Source organism: Peromyscus californicus, unplaced genomic scaffold (assembly GCF_007827085.1).
Source record: "Peromyscus californicus insignis strain IS unplaced genomic scaffold, ASM782708v3 Scaffold_1__1_contigs__length_55948999, whole genome shotgun sequence".
NCBI lineage: Eukaryota > Metazoa > Chordata > Mammalia > Rodentia > Cricetidae > Peromyscus > Peromyscus californicus.
Genome location: NW_026294492.1, coordinates 30186145 through 30199117, shown reverse-complemented (window position 1 = coordinate 30199117; position 12973 = coordinate 30186145). Strand labels below are relative to the sequence as shown.

Genomic DNA, 12973 nt, shown 5'->3' with positions numbered 1-12973 from the left:
ACAATGCGTAAGTTCTGGTGAATTATCAACGAAGTAAATTTTGGATTGAAGTACAAAGTATGTGATGTAAGAAAAATTGGTGTCGTGGGGTATTCCCCTGTGACGCTTGAGCAAACGTTAGCTTATTAGTAAGTGGAACAGGAAAGAATTAAGAATACTGATTTGTTCTTAAATTTTACCAGCTCTTCCCTCTCCATGATTTAAATGAGTCACTACTCCACCACATGTATAGGAATGTAAATGAAAACAATGCTATGATTTGGATGTGAAGTGTCCACACAGAAGGTCATGGGTTGAAGGTGTGGTCCTTGATGCAAGCAGTGGCCAGAGTCGGGGCTTCAGGGAAGTGACTGGGTAAGGAGGGCTCTACCTCCCTAGTAGACTAACCCAACAATGGATTCCATTTCTAGACTATTGGGAGGTGATAAAACCATGAAAGGCAGGGCGTATCTGGGAGAAACTGATCACTGGGGACATGCCCTTGTAATGTGTACCTTGTCCCCGTTCCTTCCTATTATTCCCTCTGCTTCCTGGGTGCCATGAAGTGAGCAATGCCTTAAGCCACAGGCTTCCCATCATGCTGTTTGTTCTGTTCATCTAATATCGGTAGCAACACGGTGAGCTGACCTTGGATTGAAACCTTGGAAACTGGGAGCTAAAATAAACCTTATCTCCCTTCAGTGGTTTTTGTCAGGCATTTGTCAGAGTCCTTTCCTCCTTGGCTCAGGACGGTCCAGTAGAGCAGGAAAGGTGCCTGGACCGGTTAATTGGCTCGGCAGGTGAAAGGCTCGCCTTGCAAGCCCAACAACCTGAGTTCAATTCCTAGAAACCCTACATGAGAGAATGACTCCACACAGTTGTCCTCTGACCTCCATACCTGTGCAGTAGCATGTGTACACACACATGGAATTATACAGGAATATGATAATAAAAACTTAAGCCAAGAAGAACCACTTACCAGGACCCATCATTCCCTTCACATTGCCATCTCCTACATGAACAGATCTGGACTCCTGGGCTGCAGAGAAAGGAAAGTTTTACTCAGCATCCGTTCTACCAACATGGATTAGGCACCCACAACTCAGAAAAGAGACAGACTCAGCCGGGCGGTGGTGGCGCATACCTTTAATCCCAGCACTCAGGAGGCAAGAGGCAGGCGGATCTTTGTGAGTTCGAGGCCAGCCTGGTCTACAGAGCAAGATCCAGGAAAGGCGCAAAGCTACACAGAGAAACTCTGTCTCGAAAAACCAAAAAAAAAGACAGACTCACAGATTTTATAGTTCCATGAGAGATGAGAGAGACAGAGTAGGGGGTAATGCAGTACAGTGAGGCCAACGCTAGTTACCCAACTGTTAAAGATGCCCACAAGTGATACCAACTCAAGCCACTACCGTAAGCATCCAATAGGTTAATACACAAAGTTCTTCGAGTGGTACCCAGCACACTGTAAGAGCCAATTTGCTGTCTAACCGTGATAGGGTTAAACAGCACGTGATCATTTACAGAATGCCTGTTTAAAACTCACAATACCTCTGGGCAGTGGTGGCTCACGCCTTTAATCCCAGCACTCAGGAGGCAGAGCCAGGCAGACTCACAATACATGGTTAGTTTTTTAGTCCAAAATTTACCTACCTAGCTCTGCTTGTCCCCCCTTCGAGGCAGAGGGCGTCAAGATAAGAGTCAGGCATTTTCTAGACTTATGGGGACATCAACATCAACAGACAATCAACTACCAGCTTTTACAACATCCCATTCCAGACCATTGGAGTGGCCCCTAAAAGTCCCCCGTCATTGCCATAAACCTGAAGGGGCTGTCTAGTGAGTACCCCAACTAACTATTTTTCTCCTCTAGGCTTTCTTTCTCTAAGTCACTTTGCCTTCCTAGCTTATCGAAAGTACCAGAAACAAGAAGCCACGCAGTCCATCATCTCTTTAGCTCCAGCAAGACTCTCGGAGCCAGAATACAATTTGACCCAAGACTGCTTGGCTACTGTGGTGCCCCCCAGCCTTCCTCTTGTGCTCTTCTTCCATATTGTCCTAGAGCTAGTGTGGTTCTAAGAAAGCAAGGCTTCGGATGATAACCCATCTTCGGGGCCACACTGAAATAAGACCCTTTCCTACTTCACCACTGTTTGTATCTCCGATTGGACCACTGAGGGAAGAAGTAGCCTGATGTGTATGAACTAGTAAAGAAGAGACAGGGCGAGACAAGTAGAGGGATGAGTTTATGTAAAGGTCCAGAATACACTGGGACAGCAAGGCCTAAAGACTATCAGGGTAGCTTGACTATAGAGGTAGAAATAGAGACCACCAAAGAGAAGAGAAAAGCAGAGTTTTGTGTATATAGTTAATGCATGGCCTTGGAAACGTGTGGAGAAGCTTAGACTCTGATTGTGATAGCAGTAAGAAGCCAAAAAGGGAAATTTATGGGTAGGCAGAAAGTAGAAGAAAACAAAGAAGTACAGTGTTGGCCAACAGAAGAAAACATGTTGAGACAGCGGGCATCGAAGGTATCAGAAGCCTAGGAGAAGGGGAAGGAGGGCCAGAGGGATGGCTCAGTGGGCAAAGACACTTGTCGCCAAACCCAACGATCCGAGTTCTAGTTCCAGCAAAGAAGGAATCGATTCTCACAAAGCTGCCATCTGATTCCCACATACTCACCCTAATAAATAGATAAATGGGTTCTTAGTTTTTTAAAAAAAATTCTATGGAGCAAGACCAGGTAAGGAAACAACTTTAGTGGAGCTGTACGGGTAGGTGCCAATATTGGGAATGTTGAGTAAATGGGACATAAGAAAGAAGAAATGGATGGCGGAGCTACATCATTCAAAAAAGTTAACTTCTAGGCCTGGGAATGTAACTGGGTGGTAGGGACAGTGCCTAAAATGCACAGGACCCTGGTTTGATCCAGCATAGAAAAGGGGTTTGCTTTCAGATATCTGAAGAAGCAGGGGTTGGAGAGGATAATTGGATTTTTAAAAATCTTCTTGACCCACAAACAGACAGTAGTATCAGGATATAATATCATGAATGTAATAAATCAATACAATTAATGTAATTAATGAAAAAAATCTTCTTGAAAGCTTCTTAGGCTAGAAGAGTCCACAATGCTCCTGTAAAATGATATTTTCAGGAGCTGGAGAGATGACTCGGGCGTTAAGAGCCCTGTTGCTTTGCAGGGGCAAGGGTTCAGTTCCCAGCACCCATACAGTGGTGCACAATCCCCCAAAACTCCATTTCCAGGGTATCCATCTCCTGCTTCTGACCGCCATGTGCACCAGGCACACATGTGGTACACACACCTGTAAACATTCATACACATAAAAGAAAATAAATAAGCCTGAAAAAGAGTGTTATCTCATTTTTAAATGACATTTCAAACTTTTTTTTTATTTTTTGGATTTTCAAGACAGGGTTTCTCTGTGTAGCTTTGGAGCCTGTCCTGGAACTTGCTTTGTAGCCCAGGCTGGCCTCTAACTCACAGAGATCTGCCTGGCTCTGCCTCCCGAGTGCTGGGATTAAAGGCGTGCGCCACCACCGCCCAGCGATATTTCAAACTTTTTAATTCTAAGGTACATGAATGAAGCTCCATATCAGAGGACACACATAAGGAGGTATCTTTTAAAATGAAGGGCAGGGCTGGAGAGATGGCTCTGGGGTTAAGTGCACATACTACTCTTGCAGAAGACCTGTGTTCATTTCTCAGCACTCACATTGGGTGCTTTATAACTGCCTGTAACTCCAGATCCAGGGGGATCTGATGTCTCTGCTGCACTTACAGACACATCCCCACACACAGACACATAGACATAATTAAATATAAGTATCTTTTTAAAAATAAAGAAAAGAAGAATAGTTGGCCGTTTGTGGTAAACAGTCTTAAGATGTCTCCCCAGTTTTTCTTACCCCTTGGTATTCCCATTCTGTGATTCCTTCCCGTGAGTGATGCTGGATTTAGTGATTATCTTCTGGTGAATAGAATATAGCAGGAAGGCTGAGCTTCTTCTTCCAAGAGTAGGTTAAAAAAAGCTACAGCTTTTGTCATGAGCATTCGGTTAGACCAATACCCCGGGGGATATAACAGGTGCCATGTTGGAGAGGGAGGTCCATATCATGGGGACTACCACACCATGTGTGGACGTCTGGAAGAAGATGTCCTCTGAGTACAGCCCTCATATGAAAACAGCTGTGGCCAACACCTCGATGGCAACCGACCTCATGACAGACCTCATGTGAGTGATACCCAGGTCACCTGTGCACCCTGATCCACTGAGCTTGAAACTACTGAGTTTGGGAGTAACAGGCAACAGTCATACCATTGTGTCATTAAAAGTGGATAAACCAACATTTTCTGGGGGTTTAATCCTTTCATCCTGAATTTTCGTATGAGCTACCACCAGTTGTATGCATGTATACGTCATACAACTTTTGAGGCCTTTCCATACAAGACTAAAGCAAGAAATGGGGAGGGCGTCAAACTATGGTAATTTCTACATTCATGTTTCTGTATGTAGGTGCTTTGTTGGACACTCTTGAGAACATAACGATGCAGCAAAGTTTGTCTTGCTTTATTTTTCCTGATTTGAACACAGGTCCAGAATCACAACCCTTGAAAAGCCAACTCCTTTGGTGCTGCCAGCATGCCATCTTGTGTCGACATATTTCTCATGTCTTTACAATCAGGAAGTGGTTGGTGACTGCTTTGGCCTACACACAGAACCAGCCTGGTTTTTCCAGGGAAACATGGGTACTGAGATACATCACCAATAAATAACTTTTTAAAGCAACTTTTTTTTTAATCTTGTTCTCTCATGGTTGGTACAGTATTGATGGCCCTAAATTATTTTTAATCTAAGTGACACTTAGAGGAAGCCAAATTAGTATTTTCCACAAAACAAAATTTAAAAATTGGCAGTCTCTCAGGAAGCAGAGGTCATCTGGTGCCTTCCAAAGTCTAGATACCAGGAAAGTTCTGGGAAATATGGCCGTATTTTGTTTTCTCTCTGATGAGGATGGAGGATGTGAGTCCATCCCCCCACCTCACTCAAGCCCTAGGAATCAGGGAGAAAGAAGTGTGGTTAACTCATGCCATTTCCTGTGGTTTATGAGCAGTACCTTTTTCATAGGTTTGAGAAGGCATAATGTTGGTGAAGTCATCACTGGGGTGACCAGATTCGGGGACATTGATGGAGCGGAAGGGGCTTCCTTGCGCTTGCGCAGGCGCAGATGCAGGTCCGGCCTGTGCGCCATGCTCTTCCTTTTGAGCTTTCCTAGCAGAAGAGACAAGAGAAGGATGCTTTGATTCTCAATACATGGTAGACTGGGGAGGCTCAGTTCAGAATAATGCTGGAGAATTGGGTTTTTTTTAATGTGTTGCCAAGGCACACACAGGTTGAACCATAACAATATTTTTTATAAATTATAAATGGTTGAAGCCAAACAGTTCACGTGGTTCAACTTAATTCACCAACTTCAACTATCTATAAATCACTTCTAATTGTAATGTTTTCTTTCTTATTTTTCTATTACCGGCTTCCCTATCACCAGGATCTTTGATTTTATTTTTTGTTATTTTGTCTTTTTTTTTTTTTTTTTAGAGCTGAGGACCGAACCCAGGGCCTTGTGCTTGCCAGGCAAGCACTCTACCACTGAGCTAAATCCCCAACCCCCTTTTGATTTCATTTTGATGTTCATTTTTGACACCAGGTCTCACTATGCAGCCCTGGCTAGTCTGGGGCTTGCTATGTGGACCCTTGCTATACAGATCCTCCTGCCTCTGCTGACTGCTAGGATTAAAGGCATGGTCACCATGCCCAGCTCCTAGTGGGGTCTTTGAAGTGTTGGGTACTTGCTTGAAATGATGGACTGACTCACTTAACAATTCAAACCCAAGTACCAGAAAACAGAAGCATTTTTTCCCATCTGTGTGAAAGGGCACACAGGTGTGTGTGTGTGTGTGTGTGTGTGTGTGTGTGTGTGTGTGTGTCTGCATGCATGCATTTGGGCACATATATGTAGGTATATGTTCATGCATGTGGAGGCCTGGACTTGAAGTTGTGAATTGTCCTCCATCACCCTCTACCTTGTTGCATTGAGGCAGGGTCTTTCAATCAAACCCAAAGCTCACCGATATGACGAGTCTCACTAGCTAGCTTACACCTCCACCTAACGTTCATGTGGGTTCTGGAGACCCAAGCTCTGGTGCTCAAAAGGTCTTATGGATGCATGAGAAATGTGCGTACTCTGTGTGTGTGTGTGTGTGTGTGTGTGTGTGTGTGTGTGTGTGTATACACGCCTGTTTGCCTGCAGAAGCCAGAAAAAGGTGTCAGATCCCCCAGAGTTGAAGTTACAAGCAGTTGTGAGCCACCATGTGGATTCTGGGAACAGAAACTCAGTCTTCTGCAAGAGCAGCCAGTACTCTTGACCACTGGGCCATCTCTCCAGCCCCAGTATTAACTAGCTTGTATGGCTTCATCTCTTCCGGCACAGGCTGATGATCTATGCTGCTCAGGAGCCCACTCCTCATAGCCGTGCTAATAGGCGGAAGTTTTTTCAGGGCCTCTGTGCAAGAGCCGTCGCTTGTGGGCTTGCCTGGGGTAAATACTTTCAAGCTACTCACTTGGCTTTAACCTTTCGAGACTCTCTTCGCTTCTCCTGTTGAAGCTGCTCGATTTTCTGCTGCATTTCTTCTTGTTTGGAAGTGATGGCCTGAATCATGGACATCGCATTGCTCAGCTCTTCCTGCAGTGTAAGAATTGCTACATTTTAGACTGGTACATGGGTGTAGTGGTTTGAATGTAATTGGTCCCCAAAAGTTCATAGGGAGTGGTACTATTAGGAGGTGTGGCTTTGTTGGAGTAGGTGTGGTCTTGTTGGAGGAAGTGTGTCACTGTGGAGGCAGGCTTGGAGGTCTCATATACGCTTCCAAGATCTCTTCCTGTTGCTGCAGGATCAAGATGTAGCTCCTTCTCCACTCTCAGTTCCTTCTCCAGGACCATATCTGCCTGCATACTGCCATGTCCTAACATGATGATAATGGACTAAACACTAAACCTCTGAACTTTAAGCTAGCCCAATTAAGTGTTTTCCATTATAAGAGTTGCTATGGTTATGGTATCTCTTCACAGCAATAGAAATCCTAACTAAGACAATGGGCTAAGAGAACATACGTCAGTATCTCATAAGCCTTTACCTGGTGCATACTTTTGAGTGAATGGGGAGTAAGAGATGAAGTTTGCTTTCACTGTGGCCTCTAATTTTAACACAGAGCTCAGAAACTGAAAACCATGAGATAGATGCTGCTCCATGATGGCTAACAGATGGCTCAGAGGGAAAGCTCTTACCCTGGGCTGCTATAAGAAAAGGCAAACTCCCTGCTCCGGTACAGGAAATCAAGGAGGCTCCCACCTTGAAGTAGTTTAAGGAATTCTTCATCTCGGTGACTTTCTCTTCCATGGAACATCGGCAGCTCTTAACCTTCTCTTCCAAAGCATATTCTCCATGTTGGATCCGCGTCAGCTCCTGCATTGCTTCTGTGAAGCCGGTTTTCAGTTCCGAGGCCAGGGCCTGCAACTGAATAATTCGGGAAGAGTGAACCCGACTCACTGTAAGTTATTATAAATGGTACCATTGACCCCTTGACCTTTTCCTTTCTTTGAGAAAACAAAGCTCTTGAAACACCTCAGATGTCTCATCTACTCAGCTCTGGAATCTTCTAGGTGACTCTGCCCCTGTTTGTCTAGGGAAAAGGTCGTCTATGCAGTGTGCATTGAAGCTTGACAAGTAACAGCAAAATGAGCCACTGGTTCACGGGTACTCATGAACACTGTCATTATTTAAAAGACCTTGATATAAGAATGAGGCTTACTTAAATCAGGTGGTGGTGGCACACAACATTAATCCCAGGGAGGCAGAGACAGGGGGATCTCCGAGTTCGAGGCTAGCCTGGTCTACAGAGTTCTAGGACACACAGGGTTGCACAGAGAAAGCCTGCCTCAATAAGATTAAAAAATGAGGCTTGCTTGGAAAATAACAAATGTATGTGAAAAGACAGTCCTGATCCAGCACCTAAATTCTGTGAGAGAAACGATGTGCCACAGTCTCTCTAATTATCACCAGAATATAAAGAAATTCAGCTCTTTTTCCCTAAAGAAGTGAAAAAAAGAAGATGGGGTTGAAGAGCTGGCTCAGTGGCTAAGAGCACTTGACGTTCTTCTAGAGGACCCGGGTTCGGTTCCCAGCAGCCACGTCAGGAGGCTCACAACTGTCTGTAACTCCAACTCCAGGGGATCCGACACCTTCTGACCTTCAAAGGCAGTTTCACACATGTGTGTACATATATACAATCACACAGACACACATACACACAGACAACAAAAATAATAAAAAAAATACGTCTTTTAAAAAATAAGAATAATAAATATTAGTAAGAATTTCTTTGAAAAGAAAATGGTAGGTTTTTTTGGAGTATCTCTGTACCAAATGTGTATTTGGGAGGCTCCTCATCTACATTTACTTTTTCATAATCAAGACAGCCCTGTGAAATAGTTGTCATTATTATAATTACTCTATGGGTAAGCAAACTGCTATCCAGAGGTTCGCCAATTCGCCTACATTCTTCACCCTTGTGTGAGAAAGCTAGGGTGTGGACCCTCCCTGAATCCAAAATTGCTCTCTCATGGTGTTTAACCAGCAGACGCTGGTAAATGTAAAAGGCATTTCAACAGACACCAAATTCAGATAATAGTAAGATAACATTGTCTTGATTTTTTATGACCTGATTGAACATAGAACTCTTAGGTCCACATCTCTCTTCAAAACAGAAATATACAGAAGGCTTACTCTAGAATTTAAAATATCGTGTCTGAAGAGATGGCTCAGTACTTAAGAGCACTTGCTGCCCACCCCTGCAGAGCAGAGCTTGGCTGCCAGCACCCTCAGCAAGCAGCTCACAACTGCCTGTAACTCCAGCTCCAGGAGTTCGAAGCCCTCTTCTGGCCTGCTCTGGCACTGTGCTGATGCACACAAGCCCACACATACATATACACACACGATTTAAAAATAAGAATATTTTTATGTATCTACCAAGTAAGGAGCTAAAGGTAAAGTGTAGACACCTCGACAATCCACATGTCTCTACATGTGCATACTTCTAGACATTTCCAAAACCAGTTCATCCAAATGATTCCAACCTGCCCTGCTGCCCCCCACTATGGCTTAGTGTCCTGTTCCACATCTCTTAAATACAGATGTTTGGGTTCTATTGTTTTCCCAAATGGTTTCTTCCAGAACTGGGAATAAGGAGCAATAGGAAGAGCCGAAAGCAATTGTTCTGAGGAGAAAAGGTAGAGCCTATGAAGCAGCCGGAGCTTGGAGGCAGGGGAATGCCACCATTGATCTACTTTCCATTCCAATCATTTTCACTAGTTATGATTACGTGTGCGTGCACACGTGGTGTGGGAGGGAGTGTGTACACACATGTGGAAGCCAGACAACGACACTGTAACGCTGGTTCTCTCCTTCCACCTTTACATGGGTTGGAGATCTCAAACTCAGGTCTTCAGGCTGGGGCAGCAAGCGCCTCTACCCACTGAGCTACCTCACCAGCCCCGCATTCCAAACAGTTTTAATTAGAAGTCATCTTTGTGATGTCAAAGCAAAAACTGTGCAGATTTTCAAATTGGAAGGAGGCGATCTGGGGTCCGTTACAGTGCCCGGAGACGATCCTGTTCCTGCCTTGGGCGGGGAAGAAGTGTACGAAAGGGAAGTGCTATCCAGGGGACACAGGTACCCTGGTCACTGCTGCCCCAGGTGGACAGCTGGTTTTTCCCACAAGCCTTGACAACAGCAGAGTCAACAGAAAAGTCGAAAGGACTTTTCCTCAACTGTAGACCCTCTGCTCTCAGTTAAAAGTTAAAAATCAAACACATTTTTTTTTTCTTTTTTCTTTTTTTGGTTTTTTGAGACAGGGTTTCTCTGTGTAGCCTTGCACCTTTCCTGGAACTCGATTTGTAGACCAGACTGGTCTCCAACTCACAGAGATCTGCCTACCTCTGCCTCCCAAGTGCTGGGATTAAAGGCATGCGCCACCTCCGCCAGGCTCAAACACATTCTCTAATGACCACTAGGGATTCTGGGAAATCCGTAACTGTTTTGGACTCCCAGCACTCTTTCTCCTGACATGCTCCAGTGAAGTAGCCTTACAGCCCATAAGCAGCCTCTCAACCCAGACCAGCCAGGGAGGGGAAGCCCTGTGAGCACAGGCAGGTGAGGGAGGTGAGGAGTCACTCCTGAGATGCCTGGGCTCTTCAAGCCATCTTCAGCTGTGGGCAGACTGGCCTTGCATACCAACCTGACCTTGTGAATAAAAGGACTTAGGAGATCTTAACAGGGCATTCTCTTCAGCTCTCTTATCTGACAGCCCCTGCCCCACCCCAAGGATTAGAACCCAATCTACCTTGTTCTCCAGTTCATCACGTTCCACATCTCGCTGATTTTTTCATGAAGCTGACCTAGAGAGACTGCAATCCCTCCCTCCTGCCGATGGAGGCGGGTTTAGGGGAGATTTGAACTTCAAAGTCTAGGGTTCTACGGAGGACGCCTTAGGCTTAGAAATGGGAGGAAAGTCCAAATTCTTCCCACTTCCTGCTCTAAATTTCCATTTCCCAGTTTTCTTCTTTCTTTCTTTCTTGGCTTGTTAACTCTTCGTAAGATGAGTCTAGTACAGGTCATCCTCTTTTCCACCTAACATCTCTTGGGCCTCAAACTAAATTTTCAGGCATTCCAACTTGTATTTTACATAGCCTTCCCCATTTCTCCCCAACATATTTTGTTTGTTTGTTTCTGTTTTTCGAGACAGGGTTTCTCTGTGTAGTTTTGGTGCCTGTCCTGGAACTCACTTTGTAGACCAGGCTGGTCTCGAACTCACAGAGATCCACCTGCCTCTGCCTCCCGAGTGCTGGGATTAAAGGCATGTACCACCACCGCCCGGCTCTCCCAACATATTACCAAGGTTGAGAGCTACTATGAGGCAGACTCAAGGGGCTTTGCTGTGTCTTAGGTACTTTATGAACTCATAAATGTCAAGATTTGGGAAACTTCAACCAGTCATGTGAAATTCCTAAAATCCCTAATGATTATGAGCAAGATCCCAAATGTTTTGGGGTCCCACATGATGCCAAAGATGCCAAGGTAATTGTTTTGGTTTTGCCTTTAACCAAACTGCCAAGGAAACCTGTTTTTGTTTTTTGTTTTTTCTGTCAACTTCCATCTTCTAATTTTAGTTCTCTTTATTGATCTTCAAAGATGCTGTGTTTAGCCAGGTGTTGTAATGCACACCTTTAATCCCAGCATACAGAGACAAGCAGATCTCTGAGTTCGAGACCAACCTGGTCTACAAAGCGAATCCCAGGACAACTAGGGCTACACAGAGAAACACTCTCTTGAAAAAAAGAAAAGAAAAGAAAAGGATGCTATGTTTAAAACACAAACTAAGCAGCCAATAGTTTAATTCTGAGGGGGGAAAATGTCCTTATTCCCTCATCTGTCATCCCCACAGAAGCCACTGAAAAGTCCTTCTCACAGGGCCTGCTGAGGTGAGGTGAACGTGCTATGTAGAAATTTCTCTTACTGACCCCTGTAGTCGCTGCTGGCCTGGGAGAGCTAACTGCTCTGATGTTGGGAGCTTCCTCAATATCAGAAAGTACTGATGTTGTACCTTCTGTTATAACAAGGCTGTACAGATCCCAGATGACTTCCAGTGGCAGTTTTGACAATGAAACCTAGTTCTGCATACAAGACTAATCCCCATAGTTTGTTTGAGATATGGCCTTATATTGTAGCTCCGGCTAGCCTGAAACTCACTGTGTAGGTCAGGTTGGTCTTAAAATTGCTGCAATCCTCCTGTCTCTGTCTCTTAGGTGCTGGGGTAACAGACATGCTGGTATAACACCATGAACCTGGCCCATAGTTACTCAATTAAAGGTCTTTTGGACAGACACCTTATTTCTTTAAACTTCCTTTGAGGCAAGATAGGAAGACAGGAAACCATAGGGACGTGGAAAGGAGAGGGAGCCCCCATTGCAGAGTCTGTCTGAAGTCTATGGTCAACTGAGAAGCAAGCATTCCAGTATCATTACTGTTTGCTGCGAGGTTGTTGACACAGAGATAATACTCATAACAATAAAAGGGGCCTGAGGCCAGATAGCCCAGAGACCCAGGATAGAACCAAATACAGCTAGTTAAAAAAAAAAAAGTTGATGAAATGATTCCTAATAATACTCTGCTATACTCATAGATTGGTGCCCAGCCCAATCGTCATCAGAAAGACTTCATCCAGCAACTGGGGGGAGCAGATGCAGAGACCACAGCCAAAACATAAGGCAGGGCTTGGGGAGCCCAACAGAAGAGAGGGAGGAAGGATTGTAGGAGCCAGAGGAGTCAAAGACACCAAAAGAACATGGCCCACCGAATCAACTATGCAGGGCTCATAGGAGCTCACAGGGCCTGTGCGGGTCTGAGCTAGGTCCTCTGCATATACCTTATGGTTGTGTAGCCTGGTGGTTTTGTGGGACTCCTAACAGTAGGAGTTGGGGGTGTCTCTGACTCTTTTGCCGGCACTTGGGACCCTTTTCCTCCTACTGGGTTGCCTCGTCCAGCCCTGATATGAAGGTTTGGGCCTAGTCTTACTGTAACGTGTTAAACTGTGTTTGGTTGATATCCCTGAGAGGCCTGCTCTTTTCTGAAGGGAAATGGAGGAAGAGTGGATCTGGGGGAAATAGTGGGGGGACTCCGTAGGGTGGAGGGAGGGAAAACTGCTGTCAGGATGTAATGTATGAGAGAAGAATGTTTTTTTACAATATATGTAAATAAAACATTTAAAATTATGTTTAATTTTTAAAGTTTAAAAAATTATAATAAAATAAAAATAAATAAATAAAAGAGGCCTGGATGTGTATGACCTTGGGTGGAGCCT

At 44.7% G+C, this 12973-nt stretch overlaps 1 protein-coding gene across 5 annotated transcripts in view; it reads right to left on the bottom strand.

The window, feature by feature from the left end:
* The window catches only part of Arhgef33 (Rho guanine nucleotide exchange factor 33), a 101529-nt gene that overhangs the window by 41735 nt on the left and 46821 nt on the right, over positions 1-12973 (bottom strand). For all 5 annotated transcript variants that reach the window (XM_052746365.1, XM_052746367.1, XM_052746370.1 and 2 more), the window contains 4 exons: positions 7408-7572; positions 6620-6741; positions 5116-5270; positions 959-1018 (listed from right to left, as the gene is read on the bottom strand). In XM_052746365.1, the coding sequence (XP_052602325.1) occupies positions 959-1018; positions 5116-5270; positions 6620-6741; positions 7408-7572 (502 nt within the window). The remainder of the gene's footprint in view (positions 1-958; positions 1019-5115; positions 5271-6619; positions 6742-7407; positions 7573-12973) is intronic.